At 43.4% G+C, this 22,310-nt stretch overlaps 1 protein-coding gene across 1 annotated transcript in view; it reads left to right on the plus strand.

The window, feature by feature from the left end:
- TMC2 (transmembrane channel like 2) overlaps positions 1 to 18,698 on the plus strand; it is a 98,114-nt gene extending 79,416 nt beyond the window's left edge. The window contains exons 16-20 of the mRNA XM_066584678.1: positions 12,932 to 13,171; positions 14,773 to 14,898; positions 16,987 to 17,065; positions 17,378 to 17,501; positions 18,493 to 18,698. Coding sequence (XP_066440775.1) covers positions 12,932 to 13,171; positions 14,773 to 14,898; positions 16,987 to 17,065; positions 17,378 to 17,501; positions 18,493 to 18,698 — 775 coding nt within the window. The remainder of the gene's footprint in view (positions 1 to 12,931; positions 13,172 to 14,772; positions 14,899 to 16,986; positions 17,066 to 17,377; positions 17,502 to 18,492) is intronic.
- The last annotated feature ends 3,612 nt before the right edge of the window (positions 18,699 to 22,310 follow it).

Below are 22,310 nucleotides of genomic sequence, written 5' to 3' on the forward strand. Positions count from 1 at the left end.
CTGCACGGAGCTCGACATACAAGCATTTTCCATTTTTATTTTTAAGGAGAGAGAGGAGTAGGCAAGTAGTGGTAGGGAAGCATAGGAGGGGGGAGGGTATGGAGGGGGGGGAGAGGGAAGGGGGGGGGGATATGTGAGGGGAAGGGGGGGTGGGCAAGGGGAAGGGTACATTAGATGCAACGTGAAACAAGAAGTTAAACAGCAGAAAGGTTTGAAACAAGGCCTGAATCAAGGACTTAACGTCATGAACTGGATATTGAGGATTACATCTCAAATCCTAAATCTCAATCGGTCCACCATGACTTTATTCTGTTTTTGAGAATTTTCTTAACCACGGGTTCCATGTCACGTTAAATTTAGAGATCATGTCGTTACGTAGGGCAAGAATCTTTTCGTATGAGCTATGTTCAGTTATCAAGTTAATAAGTTCTGAACGATCTGGTGGAACTTCGGACCTCCATTTTTTGGTAATTAGATATTTCGCTCCCAATAGGATATGTCCCATAAGGGTTTTGGAGAGGGGGTCAATCCCACCAGGATCCAACAGAAGGATGGCTACTTTCGGATTGAAGGGAAGAGTTTCCCGGAACACATCACGTACTAATTGGAAGGTTTCCTTCCAAAAGGGTTTTACTAGTGGGCATGACCAAAATATGTGAAGGAGGGATCCATGTCCCCCACAACCTCTCCAACAATTGTCGTCTAAGGCTAACTTCCTATTCCTCATGAGGGTTGGCGTGTAATACCACCTCGTGAGTACCTTCAGGTGAGTTTCTATTAAATTTGCCCCTCGCGAGGCTTGTCCCGCCCATTTGAAGGCTTTCAGCCAATGGTCTCTGGGGACTTCCATCTCTAGATCTTTTTCCCAGTTTAAAAGATGGCACTTTTTTGAAGCTCTCAGCTTGCCAGTGAAGATGTCATAAAAAAATCTAGTTTTGGCGTTCATTTGGGTGTTGTTGAGTACTGAAAGCACTTCTTGTGGGATCTTCAGAGAGTTAGATTTTTGTGCATTAAGAAGTGAAGCAATTTGCATGTGTTTATAGGCTTCGTTTTCTGGGATATGATATTTGGACCTGAGATCTTGAAAGGGGAGCAGATGGATTCCAGAAAACAAGTCTGAGATGAAGTGAATTCCACCTTTAGACCATGAATTCAGCCTGAGATTAGGTATAAAGAATTCCAGTGTTCTAAGGGGAATGTTGTAGGAGGGAGCGGAAGAACTACTCTCGGATTTTTGGAGGAACTCTTTCCAGGCTTCTATTGAAGCTTTCATCGTAGGAGAGAGATCAGACAAGATTAGGTGTTTTTTAAGACTGGGAGCGTATGTGGCTAGGGTTAGCGCATGAAGTAGGAGGAATAGAGGCCTTTGATTGTTGTACTCTAGCTCTAGAGATGTCCAACTTAAATGAGGGTTATGACGTGTCCAAGCGGGTATTTGACTGAGGATCGTGGCTTTCCGATAGGATTCTAGATTAGGAACGCCCAATCCGCCTTGGTTTTTATTTAAAGATACTGTGGATAGAGTCATTCTTGGTTTTTTATTTTGCCAGATATATTTAGATAGCTGTTTCTGGAAGCTCTCCATTGTGTGTTTTGGGATTTGTAGAGGTAGGGTACGGAAATAATGAAGGATTTTGGGCAAAATGATCATTTTATATGAGATCACTCTACCCAGCCACGAAAGAGGCTTTTTACTAAAGGAATCTAGTTCCTCTTGTAGTTGTTTAAGTAGGGGGGGATAATTGACGTTTATAAATTCTGAAATATGACAACACAGATTTATTCCTAAATACGGGATGGACTTGGTTTGCCATTGAAATGGGAATTCATTCTCAATGTCTTGTTTTAGTGTGTCCTTTATGTACATGCCTAAAATTTGGGATTTGGTGATGTTGAGTTTATAAAAGGATGCTTTTGCAAATCTGGTAAGAGTTTGATGGACTTCTCTGAGAGAATGTAGGGGGTTGGTGAGAGAAAGCAAGATGTCATCTGCGAATAGGCTAATTTTATGTTGGCGGAAACCTGCGTGGATACCATGTATGTCAGGGTTGCTTCGTATGTGTTCAGCTAAAGGTTCCATAACCAGCGTGAACAAAAGCGGTGACAGAGGACACCCCTGACGAGTACCATTAGTAATGGGAAAAGAGTTTGATAGGGTTCCGTCAACCAAAACCTTCGCGGATGGATTAGTGTACAATGCAGTTATTGCGTTAAAAATATTGCCACTAAAACCAAACTTCACGAGTGTAGAAAAGGCAAACTCCCAATGTAGGCGGTCAAAGGCTTTTTCCGCGTCGAGCGCGACCAAAATTGAGGGGGAGCGTGTGATGGAGTTTTTGTGAAGCAAATTTAAGATCCTTCTGGTCGCATCCGATGCCTGTCTTCCGCACGTGAATCCAACCTGGTCTGAGTGGACTATATTGGGTAGAATTTTTAGGACCCTACGAGCTATTGTTTTGGCATAAATTTTTATGTCGCAATTCAACAGCGATATGGGCCTGAAGTTGGCAGGTGAGACGGGGTCTTTCCCTGCTTTGGGAATGGTCACAATTGTTGCCTCCAACATTTCTGGAGGGAAAAAACGCTGTTGGATACCTTGGTTGAATGCTTCTGACATGTGCGAGATGATCGGTTGGTAAAAGGCCTTATAATAGTCATTAGAAAAACCGTCTGGTCCGGGAGCTTTTTGGGGTTTTAGAGAGTGAATGGTGTCTTTGATTTCCAAAGGAGTTATAGGGTTATTTAGGGAAAGGAGCTGGTTTTGTGAAAGGGAAGGGAGCTTTATGTCATCCAAAAAGGAGTCTATTATTGGGGTTGAGGGTTGTGGTGTTTCCGCGTCGTCTTTTAGATTATACAGCTTGCTGTAGTAGTGTCTAAAGGCATCCGAAATTTGAGAAGGGTGATGTAGCTTTATTTTTTTGTTCTTTGGGTCTAGGATATAGGGGACCAAAGATTTTTGAGTTCTTTTTTTAAGTATTTTGGCTAACAAGCGGGAAGGCCTATTATTTGAAATGTAGAAGGTCGCCCTGGAGGATTTTTGCTCCCTGTCATAGTTGTCTAAAAGTGTATTTCTAAGTTTATGCCTGAGATCAAAAAGTTCCCTATGTAGATCTTCTGTGGGAGAGTTCTGTAGTAATTGTTCTGTATTAGACATTTGGGCTATGAGTGTGTTCATCTGTTTCATTTTTTCTTTTTTATGGTGCGAGCTAATTTTGATTAGGGTCCCTCTTATGAATGCTTTGTGAGCATTCCAAATGGTTATTGGGGATACATCCGGGGTGATGTTGTTTGCAAAATATTCCCTAAGGTCCGTCAGTATCATTTCTCGATAAATTGGAATTTTCATGAGAAATACATTATTTCTCCATGTTTTGGCTTTTTCTTGTGTATTTTCCAAATCTATAGAGATTTCTGTTGGAGCATGATCGGACCAGGTTATTTTGCCTATCTGGGCATCCTTCAGAATTGGGAGGGCCTTTTTGTTGACCAGAATGAGATCTATTCTGGAGAAGGCTTTGTATCTGGCTGAATAGAAAGAGAATTCCCTCGACGACGCGTTTAAACATCTGAAAGTGTCGAACAGATTTTCCCTCTGTAGCCAGGGTAGTAGGGAAGGAGAGGTTCTCAGATGACCCCTTGACGAGTCTAGGGTTTTGTCTGGGACTGCGTTGAAGTCTCCGCAAATTAACAGAGTTCCAGTTTCACATTTCCTAATTTTCTTAATTATTTTATTTAGGAAGCGTATCGGGGCCTGGTTAGGTGCGTAGAGATTCACTAGGGTGAAAGGTTTGGAGTTTATTGTTCCAGTCAGGATAAGATATCTGCCTCTGGAATCCGCGATTTGTGAGTGTATTTCGGTAGTAATGGTATCTCTAAATGCGATTAGGACCCCTGCCTGTTTTTTAGATGAGCATGCAGAGAAGAGCTTGGGGAATTTTTTGTGTGAGATTATTAGAGAGGTGGATTCTGTTAGGTGGGTTTCTTGGACACATAAAATGTCCGCATTAGAGGAAACGGCTTGTTTCCACAGGGAGGAGCGTTTGAAGGGGGAGTTCAAGCCATTCGCGTTTAAAGAAAGAATTTTGATAGGCATAGTGGCTTGTGTGTTTATGTGTTAGAGATTCAAGACGTGAGAAACGTGCTACAAGGACCTTAAAGCAAACAAACCTTAACAAGTCAGAGAGTAAGTATTCTTTAACTATTACTTTACTGTATAGGAGCCAATCATGGCTCTAGGTATCTAATTCCTTCAAGAAAAAGCGTTAATATTGAAAAGGAATTAGATTTAGGACAGAAACAACAAAAAAAGAGAGCAGGGTGGAGTAAGAAAAATAAAGAAGTTGTCTCAGGTTAGAAAAGTAAACCTGTACAATATCGGTGTGGGGGGAAAAGTTCGCCTGGGGATAGCCGGGCAAGTCCACCATAAATTTGGAAAGCGGAAAGACTTCTTGTATCCCAGTAGTCTTCAGTTAAAGGGAAGTTCATGGTTAACAGCTTGAGGTCTTTTTGTGGAGGGGTGCTGGTGGTGCGACGAGGGGAGGGTTAAGCCCCATTTTTTACACATCTGGGTAGCGTCCTCTGGATTGAGGCAGACATGGGTAGTGTCGTCCTTCCTTATCAAGATTTTGGTCGGGAATCCCCATCTATAAGGAATATTTGCCTGGCGCAAAGCTGTGGTGAACAGGGAGAATTTCTTCCTTTCAAGCATTGTGGCTTTAGAGAGATCCGTAAACAGATGTATATTTCCATAGGGAGCTGGTAGCGGATTAAACTTCCTTGCAGCTGACATTAAAGCTTCCTTTGTTTGGAAAAAATGTATCCTTGCTATAATGTCTCTTGGTATGGAGTCAGCTAGATATCTAGGCTTGGGAAGCCTGTGCGCTCTATCAATAGATAGATCAAGGCTGGAGGCATCAGGAAGCAGGGCGGACATTAGGCGGTTTAAGTAAGCAGGGATCTCCGATGTTGTTATGTTTTCCGGGACTCCCCGGATTTTGATATTGTTTCTCCTGTTCCTGTCCTCCATGTCCGCTAATTTCGTTTTTAGTTGGGTTACTTCATCTACCAGCTCATAGTGCGCATCTATAAGCGCATTATGCGACTGCGAGAATTCTCCCATTTTATTTTCTGTGTGTGTTACTCTCTCCCCTATGTCATCTATTGTGGTTTTCAATGAATTTCTCAGGGAGTTGAAGTTAAGCTGTAGGGAGTCGCTCAAAGCAATCACCATCTCCTTAATAAAGGTTTCAGATGCTGGCTGAGAAGACGACGGAAGAGATGTAAAATATTCCTTTAAGGATGAAGATTGTTGTTCAGTATTGGATAAAGCGTCTATCTTGGGTCTTTGTTTGAGCGGGCTATCTGTAGGGGATATATCTTCCATGCGAGGTAGTAAGGAAGAAGAAGAGGCCGACGCCATTTTATAAGCATCAGATAAGCCTGTATCCTGACCCTCCTCTATTCTTATGTTAGATGTTTGTTTTTCTTGAAATGCACTTTCAGAAAAAGAGGAAGAGCGTTTCTGTAGCGAGCTGCTCTGGGACCCTTTTTTTTGTTTGGATGGGCTATTCAGCGCAGCGGTGACATGTGGCAGATGTTTGGTGGTGACAGGCGCCATTTTGGAGGCATGTTGCGGGGTACTGTTATAGTTAGTGTCTGCCTCTTTGTGTGGTGCAGAAGTGTCGGCTGCCTCACTCACCACATGTCCTGCTGAAGGCTCCGGAGAGGATCCTCTGTGCGCCGGGGGTGAGAGCGAGCTCTCTCTTCTGCCTCCCGCGCTGGATGAGGGAGACGTCAGAGCGCTCGCTGCAGGGGTCCGCCTGGCTGCTTGTGCCGAGAAGAAGTCAACCAGTCTCTTCGGTTGCGTGCGCTGGTTTCTCCGTCGGGACATCTCCGGGAGGAGTCGTGAGACCGACAGCACTGTAGGAGGTAGGAGTATATCGGGGAAGTCTTTTTTTCTGCCGATTTAAGTCGCTTTTAGGTGGAATGCCTAGCGGAGCTCCGGTACTACACAGCCATCACGAGCTCGTCCAGGCCACGCCCCAGCTGGTCACATTGAAGTGAAAGGGACAAGTCTATAGTACTAAAAACAAATGCTATAAATAATACAGGTTTGTGCTCAGATGTAAACATTGAAGAAGCTGCGCGAGCGTCGTGGCCCCTTCAAACAGCTGATTGGCCAGGGTCTCAAACAGCAGACTCCCACCAATCATATGTCAGCTGTATATTACAGTTGGCACCTGCTGCTCATTACACAAGCACAGCTCCTGTGTCAGTGTTATCTTGTGCATAACTATCTATCCATTTGTGTTTAAAGGGGTTTTTCCCCTATAGTAAGTGACGGCGCATCACTAGGATAAGAGGTCTGACTGCTGGAAACATTGTAGATCCTTGGAATAAAGGGGCTACAAGGCAAATTAAGCACTACTGCTCCTTCACTGATGTCACCTTACACGGAGACGCTCATAGACACCGGCACTACAATACCGCCTGATTCACATGAATGGAGCTACATTGCAGTTCCCTGCACAACGAATGAACAGGAATGTTACTGCGCAGCTGAGAAACCTTGCTACGGAAAATCCGTCTTTAGCTGCATAGCTAATATATAGTCATTGAGTGTGGACGGCTTTTCATCTGTGCCTGCAGTCTTCAGCCATATGATTGGCACACATTAGTATACATAACTTTGTAGTAATTCTGCTCACTTAAGGACAAGTTCTAAATTATTTCCTTGGGCTCTCTTATCTTCTGTTGGCTATAGACGATGTGAAAAGATAAATGCAGCTAGAACCTTTTGGGGGTATTTTGGGGTCATAAATTCTGAAAAGGACATTAGTTTTTCTCCATTCGGTTGGGTTACCAAGATATGAGATATGTCCATATTAATGTATCCATGTACACATCTTGTATTATAAATGTAATAACGCCAATCAAAAGCTGAAGATACAAAGATAAATCCCAAGAAGCCGAAAACACAAATAAAACAAGAGTTTCTTCACTGAGATTTCGCTGAAACTAAATTTCCTTGATTTCCTGCGATGAGATATTCCTGGACATTCGTGCTGTATGTTTCATCATTAGTCCGCCATCATATGTGTATCCCATCATCTGCAATCCTTTTCTTCCACGTCCTCATAATTGGTAAAATCGCTCATCCTGTTCACCCCTTACATCACCAAGACAGTCTGGAAATCCATCCAGAATGACTGCAGGTCCTGCGATCTGATGCTCATGTTATACCCAAGTGTTCAGGAACAGAGGTGATCATACGCTCCACAAGTTCACCGGAGTTAGCGGCTTTATAGTTCCAAAGGAAATACTTTACAACCATACACCGCCTCAAAGTTGTCCACTGAGTCTTGGAGATGCCGGTCTTTCATGAGTTCCCGGATTTGTGGTCCATCGAATTTACCTGCTTTTAGCTTCTCCAAGTTCATCAAAGGAAATGTTCTACATTTGTAGTCGAAAGACCTTCCATTTGTCTTCAGTGTCTTTACACACTGTTTCAACCCAAGTGTGTTGTGCGGTGGTGGCAATATGAATGATATGTACTAATAGTAAGCAGATGATGGCGGGTAAATAAAGTAAATATAGCCCAAATAGATCATGACATCAGGAATGCCTCAAACACTGCTAGAGCTCCTAGAATGAAATGGAATCAGCAGTACAAAAATACCCAGAAAAAGATCTAAAATTCCAGGTATCATGAAAAACAATTTTTCTTTGTTCCCCAGTGTTATCTTCAGGTTCTCACTGGATTGAGGGAATCTGAATGATAATGTTTAATTCTGGCAATGACTGAACACTGAATGATAATTCATCTGTTGTTCAATTCCTGCTGGCATAAAAATCAAACAATGATCGGCAGTCACTTATCTATGAATGACTGCCTGTTTACTGTTATGGAGGCGGGTGGGCAAAGAGATCTCCGGCTCATTCTGCTTACATTCATTGAGCCATCCTTGCTCCTGTGTGTAGCACGGGCGCAACTATCACTGGACGACTGGCGGACACTTAGGTGCCCAACAATAGTCCCATGTAAAAAGACCCCTACTTCACAGCATCTGTGGCCGGCCAGAAACAGAAGAGAACAGAACCAAAGGAAATACAGTAAATTAGAACTTGTCAGTAATACTGTTGAAGACTGCAGGCTCAGGAAAGCAGCTGTCGGTACTTGGTGGCATTCAGCTGTGCAGCTTGGGATGGAGTTTCCTTAGCATCATTCCTCAACTGCAGAATTGCATTGGATAGAGGCCCCCTATCAAAAGTATGTTGCTGTTAATGGCACCTTGAATCTGTTAATTAAACAGATTCAATGTGCCGATTTCGATTAGTCTTGATATCGCCTGTTTTTTCCATTAAAAAAATTTTGATGACAGTTACACTTCCATTCAACATTTTTGCATGGATTTGGACTAATGGTGAGAACAGCAGAAAAAAGTCATGAAGCGCAGCTTACTGTCTGTGCTCATATAACTAGATAATAATTTCTATTTCCTTTAGAAAAAACATTTAATTCTAAAAATGTAAATGAGTAAAAAGCACAACAGGTTGACAGCATAGATGTCCTCCAGTGACCTTCCAGAAGTACAATATGCTGAAATATCTTGGATTTATTAATACTTATTTTAAAGTATTTCTTGCGAAAACCTTGGTTATCACCGAGGGAATCACTAAAATATAACTTTTATTAGGTAAAGATAAAAATAAAAATGTATAAAAGGCGTGGACTCTTATTCCAGTTACACTCCTACTGGACAAGTAGATATTCTAACAGTAGTAAGTCCATATAAGTATATACCAGATGATGCGCTAAGTTCTAACTCCACAACCACAATGACCCAATCTATATTGTTCGTGCATGGGTCGAGATATATATTATGGTTGTGTACAGCTCCACGTGTATAAATGGCCACAAGGGCTAACAAAGCACAATGTAGGTTATATTTTTTGTATTTATACGTTGGAGCCGATAAATGGGTAAAGGCCAGAATAATAAATGTAACCCCCGTCTGGCAGAGTATTGAGGCATATATTAATGCCCAGGAAATATAGCATCAATCAGGTATATACTATGTGGTATATCCCCTATTATGGTGGATTATACCCTGATGCGATAACCAGCTATAGTAAACACGGTCACTAATTTCATCTATATAGTGACTCGCTTGACTGACGTCATTTAGCGTGTTTATCTAGTTTATATAAAAGCTGGCAAATAGACTGCAGCGCTGAGTGGTCTGTAACTAGGAGTTAAATGGTGCAAGGACATATTACAGCACCAAACGTTCCTTTTATTTTACCACATTCCCATTAGGGACAGACACAGCGGAGAGTCTTAGACCAGGGTCATTCACTCATAAGACCCTGTCACATGGACTGAACACTGCTGAGTGCAGCTAATAAAAACAGCTGATCACTGCTTCACTAGAGATGAATGCCGCTGTTTGTGAGATTTTATAATCACCAGCAGCTACGAGCAGCTGAACTGAAGAGAGTTCAATAAGATGTATAATGATAATGAACCCTCTTTGTCAGTAACTGCTGCATTCACTATCACCATTTAAGCATAGATAGCCCGATATACAATGATGTAATTATCTGTGGCATGTCAAGCACAACAATAAGGCTATCTTAGGCTTGCTAACACCATCTACGCGTTTCCGCGGTTCTTAATGCAGTGACCGCATCATCAGGATGGTGAGTCTAGGTTATAGAACCGAACAGCCTGAACGGCTGTGTGAAAATGAGCAGCAAAACCTTGTTTAGTATAAAAAATCTGCAGTTTTTTTAACTTCTTCACCTTTTCTTGTCTGACAACACAAAAGACGCAGAAAATATGTTAATTAAAATAATTACTATGTTTGCTAACTCTCCTGCTCCACTTCAAGCGGTAACCTTAGCTGATAAAAGCCAAAGGATATTAACCGGCCAAACTGTCTCTTTTATACATTTGGTGCTTGTTATACTTGTGGGGTCTGTTGTATGCAGGAGGACAGAACTGATATGGATGAATATCTTTGCATTACCTACCTATATTACTTCATTTCATTTCATTTTCTTCAATTGTGGAAAAAAATATTTGTTTTTGATGCTCTACTCTAAAAAAACACATCAGAATGGATACTCTCCCAAACCTTCTCTATTTATCCAAACTCTGCCCTTGGATCTTCCTAGAGCCTTTTTGATATCCCTCCATAGACTGACCTCCAGGTTTGTGTGGAGAGGCGCTAAGCCTCACTTGAGCTATCGCTTCTTCCCTTACCCTAAGGCACCCTTCATGTGAGCGTATGCATTCTCACATTGGCCGCATCGCGAGCGAAAATCGAGTGAAAAGAAAAAAGCTGTGATCAAGTCCCAATCTAAATAAGTGTTTTCTTTTTATTCACACGGGTGGCTGTGGCGTATTAGCGAAAATATATGCTGCAGCGTAGAAATCCCTCGGTCGGCATAAATCCTCGGAATGACTTCTAATGTTTAACTAGAGACAGCTGTAATATTTTCCTAGCGCTAAACGCAGCTAAACTCCCTCCCCTCCATTTTTTTCAGCTCCCATTGGAGTCTATGGGAGCCTCCAGTGTATCTTAGCAAAAAGATAGGGCAAGACCTATCTTTTCTGGCTGCATATAAAATTGGTCGCCGTTTTCGGCTCCCAATGTCCTATTATTAGCCACGTAAAAACGTTTGTGTGAATAAGGCCTAAGGTTTTAGGAGGAGTGGGAGTCACACTATTTTAGGGCTTCCATCTGCAGCTGTGTCCTGGACTTCTTACACCACTGGCAGCAGAAAGTTGTGGGTGGAGATGGTACAAGACCTTACACCACTTCCCATTCAGGGGTTATTCTGGCTTCCACAAGGGTTATTCAAAAACATTTCTCCTCTACTTCCACACTGGATTATCCTGTTAAAAGCATGGGATGGTTTGCTACCTGCTTATAACTGGTCTCTGTTCCAGGTCCTGCTGGTAGTCAACCCACAGTTAAGGCCCATTTACACATAATGATTATTGCTTACAATTCGTTCAAACAGCTGAAAATGAGCGATAATTGTTACATGCAAACGCAGGCATCCTGCACTGATTTGAATGATGATTTTAGGGTGAACTTAAAATCCATCCTTCAGCTACTGAGATGTAAAGCAAACACATTTATCTTTCAGTAGACTGCAGGTTGTTATCACCACCCGAGGCGGCAGATAACATTGTAATCTGCCATGAGCTGAACAATGCACCTTTTGCACAGCTTGGCGTGTGATTAATCACATGATTGGCTATGCAAACAGATTCTGTGGCCCCTTTACATGCAAATGAAGATAATAAAGTGTTAACGACTGAGTCCATTAATGATATCATGCACATGCACAAACTATTGGTGGAGGATAACACAGTGGATGCCTGCCTTTATTGCCATTTGGGGACCTTGGTTCATTTTCTGCTCCTCTCCTGAGATGGATATTTGAATAATGCGTGGTGCAGTGCCTATTTATACTAAACCAAACAGAGGGTTGACCTTCTCTTTCTCTTTGATTCAAGGTATAGGTCTAATCGGGTGGGTTTTGTTTCCCTTTTCCGCCTTTTTTTCTTTTCCCCCCTCTCTGTCTTCTTTTTTCTCCTACCTTTCCTTTCTTACTTTCTTCTTCTTTGACTTAGTTCTTGCTATTAAAGAATATAAGATGGAAGCACCATATGATATAGTCCTTGCAGAAAAGACAAGACTCTGATGCTCTTTGACACACATTTACTGTATTTTGTAAAGTCATACCATGTTTATGTTATTAGCTTTTAATAAAAGTTATTGAACCATATTAATACATCTGAAGCAGGCAATATTTAGATTTTTTTGAATTGGAAATTTTAAAGTTCTTATCTTTATGTTTTTTATAGAGGTATGAAAAACTAATTTACAAAGTTACCCATCAAGGAATTTCATTATTTCAGTGGGTTGTAATTAGATGGCAAAACACCTAATGCCATTGGTTTGCATTAGAGATGAGCGAGCACGCTCGGTAAAGGCAGATACTCAAGCGAGCATCCGGCTCCCACCTGCTCACCCCTGCCGCATTTGCTCGGACGAGTATGCAGTTACTCGAGAAGAGCGATGCTCGCTGGAGTAGCGGCCTTTACCGAGCGTGCTCGCTCATCTCTGGTTTGTACTCATTTTTTGCCCCACAATAGTCCTCACACAGCCTCATAGACAGAAAACTAAAAATGTTATGGGTGTTAGAACATGATGTCAAAAAGCACATTTTTAAAACAAAGTTTTTTTAAGGTTGCAAAGCATAATAAAAAAACATACATTTGTTATGCTTATAATTGAACTCACCCATAAAATAAAGTGAAAATTCAATTTTTACTGCACTGCATAAAAAAACAAAATGGCATGATTGCATTTCTTTTCCATTTTACCCCATTTAAAATTGTTTTAAAGTCTTTCAATACATTATATGATGCCTTTAATGGTACCAATAAAAAATATAAATTCTACTACAAAATACAAACCCTCATATGGCCATGTTGATGGAAAAATAAAGTTTAAAGGGATTCTGTCACCAGCTTCCTGACATTTGACTCAAAGCTGAGCTCTGAGGTGGGCAATGTTGGCCTCTCCTTGGCTGCAACATGCACAGTGCCAGCTCTCTCCCTATGCTCAAAAGGGGTGAGAGCTGTCCGTCTGTGTGATGTACGCCAAAAGAGGCCGGTATAGCCGGCCTCCATGGCTCAGAGTTCAGCTCCGAATCAAGCTTCATGAACCCGATGACAGAATCCCTTTAAGCTCTTCGAACACAAAGGCAAAAAAAGCTTAAAAAGTCAACAGTCCTTAAGGGTTTGATCAAAGCAAATCCCCCCTCCAGACGTTGTTGTGCACTCCCAAATTTTCGCTGATTCTCTACTGTGGCTTAAACTTAACTAATTTGTGTTTGAACATTGCAGGATGGGCTCTTTTTATGCGCCTGGATTGATAGGAATCAACGTCCTCCGATTGCTGACCTCTATGTACTTCCAATGTTGGGCAGTGATGAGTAGTAATGTTCCTCATGAACGTGTATTTAAAGCATCTAAGTCAAATAACTTTTACATGGGTCTTCTTCTGCTCATCCTGTTCTTGAGTCTACTGCCGGTAGCGTACACAATCATGTCTCTCCCACCTTCATTTGACTGCGGACCTTTCAGGTACGATCATATAACTACACTAATGCTATGAGCTGTAATTCAAATGTGTTCATATTTTGTGACCAACTACAATTAGTCTTGAAGGCATGACAGGTTCTCTTTAAGGCTTGCCATACACATTAGATTTCAGTTGGCTGAACCTGCCAATTTCAGCAGGGCCAGCCGATCAGCTAATATATATGGTGGCCCCCTGACATTGTCCTGGTGGCAGATGTTGGGGGGCATATTGGATTTCAGCTGACCAATCCTTTTGTTCTATGGGAGATAGGCTGCTCTGACGGCAGCTTTCTCCCCTCTCTGCAATCAGAATGTATGTACGCTAGGCCAAACGTACATATGTATATGGGTTTTGGTCAGCCCAATGAGCATTCTGCTGCCAGTTATCCTATATGTAAGTGTAGCTGGAAACTGCAAAGTTTACGATCAAAAGTAAAACATCTACAGCTAGTTGATAGCTGGTTAGGTAATGCTAGCATTTAATCGTTAATCCCTTAAGGGCTCAGTCACACAGTCGGATCGGCGCCCGTGTTACTGCAGCCAGCAGACAGCCGTACCCGAAGACGGATGTCTCTCGGCAGCACCGGGAGGAAAAACATGTGACCGGCTTCATTGCCGGTCATGTGTTCTTTCATCAGCGCTGGAGAGAGACGGCCATCTTCAGGTACGCCCGTCTTCTAACTGTCAGTTACATGGGCGCATGTGTACGGGTGCCGATGCGCCCGTGTGAGTGAGCCCTAAGGAATAAGTACTGTAAATTGACAGCGCTTGGTCCTCGGCTTTAATCCCGTCCAATAGTAAAAATACGGTGTGAGATTAAAGCTCTAGTTCCTGCAATCTAGCAGGAGGAAGTTGGGTTCTCTGGCTTCTGCCTTCTCCTTTACAGGCTACATAGTGCTTAGTGAGCACTATGCAGTGAAGAGAGAAAGCAGAAGTGTTATTTCCACTATTTGACTCAGCAATCACGTGACCGCAGGGTGCCCCCTGCCATGGTAGAGCTGCAGGGTCCTAGCAAGTCCATATCAGCTCTGTTACTAACTATTGTCACTACAGGGGGATGTTTTTCCCTGTAACTGGGGCTCCGATGAATGCCCAAGCTACAGTGGAAAGTGTGAAATTAAGAAAAAATGTGAATGACTCACAGAGTCTTATATGACATCATGGGGGACATTGATATTGAAAAAATAGTTACACGAATACATTTAAAAAATTACAGAATTAAATATATTATGTAATATAAATATATATAAGTAAATGACCCACCGCTGACACCAACCAAGGCCGTCACCATATGCGCCCCGAAATTCAAGACTATACAAAGTATATATCAAAATGTCAGGTGATGGATCCTGGGGATTTGTAGCAGCTAAAGACCTTGTACCGCCTGAGGAGGTAAGAGGATGAAAACCTGCAGATGTTGCCAGCCATAGTAACTTGTGCTAATTCTCACTGTTGGTGTGCGTTTGCTAGACAGGCATGTTTCCCGACATTAACCTAGCAGACACATTACAGTCTTACATAAAAGGATGTTTTCACCATATTATGTATAGGTTATTAATTTAGGATTCTATGTTTATACAAACTAACACTTCTGTTGCTCCTAGTGGGAAGAAACGAATGTTTGATGTTATCCAAGAAACTATGGAAAGTGACTTTCCACCCTTTGTTGCCAAAATTCTCAGTTCTATTGCAAATCCTGGACTAATCATACCGGCTATTCTCCTTATGATGTAAGTCCCAACTTAGATGAGTTTTCACACAACTTAACATTGCCTCACGATCACTTTGTCCTTCCTGGTGGCTGCTGACCAAGACATGTGACTTCTGCAGCCAAAGCAGTGGCTTTATATAGCTAGTGATTGGCTGCAGCAGTCACATGTCCAGGTCAGAAGCAACCAGGATGGACAAAGTGGATGGGAGGCAATTTTAAGTTGTGTGAAAACTCCTCTAACAATGATCAAATGTTTTGTTTCAATGATGGGATTGTTCTGGTGAATACCAGCCTGAATGCGATGGCACTGAGTGTATTATTGGGGAATTTCCTTATCACTTTTTTTGTTTACCTGTAGTTATTCATATATTAGAGATTCTTCACATGAGACTATGCGCAAAAACGCTTGCTGTAACACAGTAGCGTGTGCGCGCATGTATGAGGTTTGAAGAGGTAGGTTTGTGCATGTGTCTGCACATAGTACTGTAGTTTCTGCGTATGCAGGGCCAGCTCACACGCAGGCGTGACACACTCTTTCCATGGATTTGATGGCTATTTAAGCCTAATGAGGTGCAGATGTGTTCTTTTTCCCATGTTTTGCGCAGTGTCACACCCTTCCCCTAGGAAACTAGAGCAGGTCTGACATTTTGAGAGGTCAAACTAATTGAGATCAATGGGTTCTATTCTCTATGTTTAGCAAGCACAGTTATGTGAAGAAGCCCTTACTGAGATATTCACTTGGTCTGCTGTGCCCACTAGACATAGCCAAAATATGCTCGTCTGAATGAAGCCTGAGCGCTGCCTATGATTGGCTGAGCACTGTGACCAATCACAGGCAGTGCCCAGCTGTCATTCAATGAATGGCTGAGCGCTGCCTGTGATTGGCTCAGTGCTCATCCAATCAGATACAGCCCTTTCAGCAGACGGGGATTTTAAATCCTTGCCTGCTGAAGGAGCTTCAGAGCAGTGCAGGGAGACAAGTGGTTAGACGCGGCTGAGCTCCAGCAGCGGTGGAGAGAGGAGTATATATTTTTTAAATATTTTTTACACATGTTAGGGATGATTTTCAGGGAAGGGCTTATATTTCAATCCCTTCCCCGAAAATCACTGGAGGGGTTGCCAGCAGCCCATTGCTTTCAATAGGGCCGCCGGCAGCAGTGGCAGCCCCACTGAAATAAATGGGAGAACATCGCGATCCTTTGCCACAGCTGTCACAGCTGAGACAGGGGATTCCTTCATCCCTGCTGGGAGTCCTCTTGTCAGTGAATACTGTGACAGTGCTGTCACAGTGTTCAATGATGAGGAGACTCCCTGCGGAAAATATTTACACGCACCATGGACCTATGTGGTGCACGCATGTCCTATCCTTTGCAGGTGTACGCCTTTGCATGCCTGTAAAACACGGACATGAGAACACATCATAGGGATACCAATGGTTCAAAAAGTACGCGTGAACATACACTCGTGTGAACGAGGCCTAAGTGTGCCTTCAAACAGGTGTATGTGCAACTGAGCTATTTTGCATGCATAACAGCGTATTTTACTGCACTTTTTGCGCACATAGGGCACATTTTTTTGTGCATGGGACACTAGCACGTCCCAATTTAATGGCTATTTATTAGAGATGAGCGAGTATACTCGCTAAAGGCAATTGCTCGAGCGAGCATTGCCTTTAGCGAGTATCTCCCCGCTCGAGACGGAAGCTTCGGGTGCCGGTGGCGGGCAGGGAGCTGCGGGGGAGAGCAGGGCGGAATGGAGGGGGGATCTCTCTCTCCCTCTCTCCCCCTCGCTCCCTCCTGCTGACTGCCGCTACTCACCGCTCCCCCGCGCCGGCACCCGAACCTTCAGTCTCGAGCGGGCAGGTACTCGCTCAGGGCAATGCTCGCTCCAGCAATTGCCTTTAGCGAGTATACTCGCTCATCTCTACTTTTTATCCCAATGAGGTCCAGATGTATTCCTTTTTTCACATCATTATGCAGTGCTTAACGCATCTGCTTGCATATTGTGTGCACTTGCACACCTCTCATTGACTGCTATGTAGCACATAATACATCCCATACAACTGCAATGTTTACTAATGCCTGTACTCTACAAATATGTCTTCCAGATTAGCAATTTATTACCTCAATGCCGTATCCAAAGCCTACCAGCAAGCAAACATAGATTTAAAGAAGAAAATGCAAATGGTAAGATGTAATTTTATTAAATGACAAACAGCCAAAATACGTAGATTTATCGAGAATGGAAGACAATTTGGAAAGGCAAAGAAAAAACTTCAATTGAGAAATTAAGTCTAGCGGTTGTTCTTTTACGGTGCATTACACAAGGTCTGCCAAAGTCAATTAAGTCTAAATATTTAGCATGTGCCTCATTTAGATGTAATAGGTTTGCACATGGATTAATAAGAAAGGACCAGAACTTCTACTTGTCATGGAGTTGAACTATAATCCTGTTATCTTCTAATTGCACGGAGATGTAATCGCAATTTCCTTCCCCAGCAAAGAGAGGAGGAAAAGAATAAGCGGAATAATAACACACAAGCTAATTCCGTCATGAGAGATCTCGAAGACTTATTGCCTCCAAGTGCAAGAAATGCCCTCAGACTACAAAATGCTGCAGCAGGTATGAAACAAAGTCAAGGGAAGCTTCTGTACAGTATGTATGGGGTGGAGCTAAGTGTGCTAGGTCAGTTTACAATGTAATCTAAAATTAAGATTGCATTGATATTCCAGGGTACTCTCGGTATTGGATAGCAGGTTGGTTCATATGTTATATGCATTGGGACAATACAAAAATGGGTTTCTTAGGGAAATATAGTATCTAAAAAACAGATATGGCAATTTTAATGAAAATGCTCATGTATTATAAACATACACTGATTTGGACCAGATTCATTTTAACGATTTTAGGGCTCTATTTTTTTTCCTGACCTGCCAAAATTATTTTCGCTGTAAAGTTTGAATTTCTTTGGATGCTGGCTGTGCTGCTCAATTTATATGTTACTCGGATGAACTTTATAGTCCTAGGGGTCAGGACTTTTTTGAGCTTTGTACATACCAGCCCCACACCTTACACCTATTGGTGTACTCCAGAGGAGTGCTGCTGCCTCTACAATTTGTTTATATAAGACCTCTGAGGATCATTCACACTGTATGTTTTACTTTATTTCACACTTTTCCACTGTAGCTGAAGCATTCATAGGAGACCCAGTTACAGGGGAAAACATCCTCCTAGTATAAAAGTAGTCACTGTCAGAGGTGGTCATGGGTCTATTAAGAACCTGCAGTGATTACATGATTGTCGGGTCCCATGCAGGAAACATCACTGCTTCTTCCTCCATGTCTACATAGCACTCACTGAGCACTATGTAACTTGTTGAGGTGAAGACAGAAGGGGTTAAAAGCGGCTTCTGTGTTCTCCTCTGGGTCCTCAGCTGTCAATGACAGCTGAGAACCCAACCTGCTCCTTTTAAATTAGAGGAGCAGGAGCTTTAATCCTGTGCCTTATTTTTACTATTGGATTAAAGCCCAGGACCAAGCATCATATATTTATGACCCTTGGCCCTTAATGGGTGAAAGTTAAGCCAACATAACTATCTTTTGTTTCTTCTAAGAGAGCCCGGTTAATGCAGGACATACAAGCCCGCTTCCAGGTAATGGACCAAGCTCATCAAACAACTTAGCACCAAGAAGAGATGGTTCAATGATGCCAACACCGCGCATTGCTGTCACAAGTCCACCTGTGCCAAGACCCATGGGGCCACACATGGGAGGATCACCACGTTTCCCTCACCCACCAAGCCCACATCCTAGATATTAAGGGTTTACACTTTTGTTTTATGACTCAAAGCTGCATTGCTATTGGACCAAAGAGACTGCAAATAAACATGTCAAAACTATGGGCAATAAATGAAGTTTTTCCACAATTAGCTTCTATGGTTTTTGAAGCATTTTTAGAAAAAGCTTTTAAACTTCTTTTCCCGTTTTTCTGTGGTGATGATTATTACTCATTTTACATCTTTTTCATATTTTTTCCCCATTGAAGTTAATAATTATAAGAGCGACACAAATGTCAATAGAGGGCTTCATCCAGTTTTTAAAACTCACATCAAGACCTAAATAGTTATACTCTACATATTGTGAGGGATTAGCGTTTAGGATCGGTAGCAACCTGGGCATAAGCAGTCAGAGACAGTGACACATTGGATAAAGTCTTTAGTCCAAGCTTTGCCTGGGTTTATTTCCAAGCAAACAAAGCAAAATACAGGCCTTTACATCAGGCAAACATAAAGTAAATCCTGCTCGTCTGAGCACTTACTATACATGGAGCGTCCCTGTCTACACACTGGTAACCAAAATGGCTCCTGCACACAGCCAGCCAGCACTCTCAGACCTGCAGAGGTCTCAGCTCTCTCCTAGGCCCTGTAGGCCCAGGCTTTATATGGCCTGGTACTAGCCTCACCTGGTACATGGGAGTAACCATCCCACCCTTCGCTTTGGTCACTCCAGGAAAAGCCGGCCCGGATTATGCGGCTTAAGCCACTTACTTGCTACAGCGTGTTAGTAGCTTAATGCTACTAACACTATACTGCCGGCTTCCTCCACCGAGCCCAGGCTGCTCGTTGGCACGTATCGGCCCAAGCGCTCCCCAAGGCAGCATAGGAGAGCATCTTAGGCGACACATACCTGCCCTCCAGCACCTTGCCGGTCACCGTCTCACATACCCTCCCCCTCTGTTCGAGCCTGTGGGGTCGGACACCTTTCGCCGTCATGCAATGCGTCCTTGATAAGGCATCGGCATTGCCCTGTAGCTTTCCGGCCCTGTGCTCTACCGAAAAACTAAAATTTTGAAGGGTCAGGAACCATCTAGTGACTCTGGCATTTCTTTCTTTTGCCTGTGACATCCAGGTTAAGGGGGAGTGGTCTGTGATCAGCCTGAAGTGACGACCTAGCAGGTAGTATTTTAGGGATTCCAGGGCCCACTTGATGGCTAGGCACTCCCGCTCAACGATACTGTAATTTTTTTTCCGGTGGCATGAGCTTCCTGCTCAGATAAATTACGGGATGTTCCTCTCCCTCTACTTCTTGGGACAGAACTGCTCCCAGTCCCACATCGGATGCGTCTGTTTGGACAATAAATTCCCTTTTAAAGTTGGGTGTGACTAACACTGGACGTTTACAGAGGGCCCGTTTTAATTCTTGGAACGCCTTTTCTGCGTCAGGGTTCCACTTGACCATGACTGACTTACTGTTCTTGGTTAAGTCTGTTAGGGGCGCTGCTATGCTAGCAAAGTTTTGCACGGACCGCCTATAGTACCCTACAATGCCTAAAAAGGCTCTCACCTGCTTTTTAGTTGTGGGTTGTGGCCAGTTCTGAACGGCTTCAACTTTATTGACCTGGGGTTTTATAATACCCCTACCTATTATATACCCCAGGTATCGTGCTTCTTCAAGACCCAGGGCGCACTTCTTTGGGTTTGCTGTGAGCCCTGCTTTTCTAAGCGAGTTCAGTACTGCCTGTACCTTGGGTAGATGGCTGTCCCAGTCTTCGCTAAAGATGATGATATCATCTAAATATGCTGACGCATATTGACGATGGGGTTTGAGTATGATATCCATCAATCTTTGGAAGGTTGCTGGGGCTCCATGCAAACCGAAGGGTAGGCAGATGTACTGAAACAACCCTTCTGGTGTGGCAAACGCGGTCTTTTCTTTCGCGCTCTCTGTAAGGGGAACCTGCCAGTAGCCTTTAGTAAGGTCGAGAGTGGAAAAGTACCTGGCATGACCCAGTCTCTCAATTAACTCGTCCACTCTCGGCATTGGGTATGCGTCAAATTTTGACACGTCATTTAGCTTCCGGAAGTCGTTACAGAAGCGCAGAGAGCCATCAGGTTTTGGTATCAGCACGATAGGGCTGGACCATTCGCTTTTCGACTCCTCAATTACTCCGAGGTCTAGCATTTTCTTGACCTCCTGTGAGATGGCTCGTCTGCGGGCTTCTGGAACCCTGTACGGTTTCAACTGAACCTTTACCCCTGGTTCAGTTATAATGTCGTGTTTTATGACACCAGTACACCCTGGTATATCAGAGAACACATCTGAATTACGTTGTATAAATTCCCTCGACTCTTGTTGTTGGGATTTGGACAGGGACCCTGATACACACACCTCTGGGACCCCACCATGGGGTGTGCTCACTGCAGTCAGGGCTTCTCTGTCCTTCCATGGCTTAATTAGGTTTACATGGTACAACTGTTCTGGTTTCCGCCTACCTGGCTGGTATACCTTATAATTTACCTCTCCGACTTTCTCAATTATTTCATAGGGCCCTTGCCATTTTGCTTGGAATTTACTTTCTAGGGTGGGCACCAACACTAGTACCCGATCCCCAGGGTTGAAGGTTCTCACCTTGGCGGACCGGTTATATACCCAGCTTTGGGCTTCTTGAGCCTGCTGTAAATGTTCTCTAACAATGGGCATGACCGCCGCAATTCGATCTTGCATGAGGGAGATGTGTTCAATAACACTCCTGTAGGGGGTGGACTCGTGCTCCCAGGTCTCCTTAGCTACATCAAGGAGCCCTCGGGGATGTCTACCATAAACTAATTCAAAGGGAGAGAACCCAGTGGAGGATTGTGGGACTTCACGGATTGAGAACATTAAATATGGCAGCAGACAGTCCCAGTCCTTCCCATCCTTATTGACTACCTTTTTTAGCATGCTTTTTAGGGTCTTATTAAATCTCTCAACCAGACCATCCGTCTGTGGGTGGTACACAGACGTCCGTAAGTGCTTAAAGGGGTTGTCCCGCGCCGAAACGGGTTTTTTTTTTTTTCAATAGCCCCCCCCCGTTCGGCGCGAGACAAACCCGATGCAGGGATAAAAAAAAAAAAAACGTGTAGTACTTACCGAATCCCCGCGCTCCGGTGACTTCTTACTTACCTTGCGAAGATGACCGCCGGGATCTTCACCCACGGTTGACCGCAGGTCTTCTGTGCGTTCCATTGCCGATTCCAGCCTCCTGATTGGCTGGAATCGACACACGTGATGGGGCGGAGCTACGAAGAGCAGCTCTGCAGCATGAGCGCCCCATTCAACACAGAGAAGACCGGACTGCGCAAGCGCGTCTAATCGGGAGATTAGATGCTGAAAATTAGACGGCACCATGGAGACGGGGACGCTAGCAACGGAACAGGTAAGTGAATAACTTCTGTATGGCTCATAATTAATGCACAATGTACATTACAAAGTGCATTAATATGGCCATACAGAAGTGTATACCCCCACTTTGTTTCGCGGGACAACCCCTTTAATATTCAGCAGCTTACACAATTCCTTCATGACCTTTGACATAAAGGGGGTTCCTTGGTCCGTCAGGATCTCTTTTGGTATGCCCGTGCGGGAGAACATGTGAAGTAGTTCCTTTGCAATA

Source organism: Eleutherodactylus coqui, chromosome 12, assembly GCF_035609145.1.
Source record: "Eleutherodactylus coqui strain aEleCoq1 chromosome 12, aEleCoq1.hap1, whole genome shotgun sequence".
Classification (NCBI taxonomy): domain Eukaryota; kingdom Metazoa; phylum Chordata; class Amphibia; order Anura; family Eleutherodactylidae; genus Eleutherodactylus; species Eleutherodactylus coqui.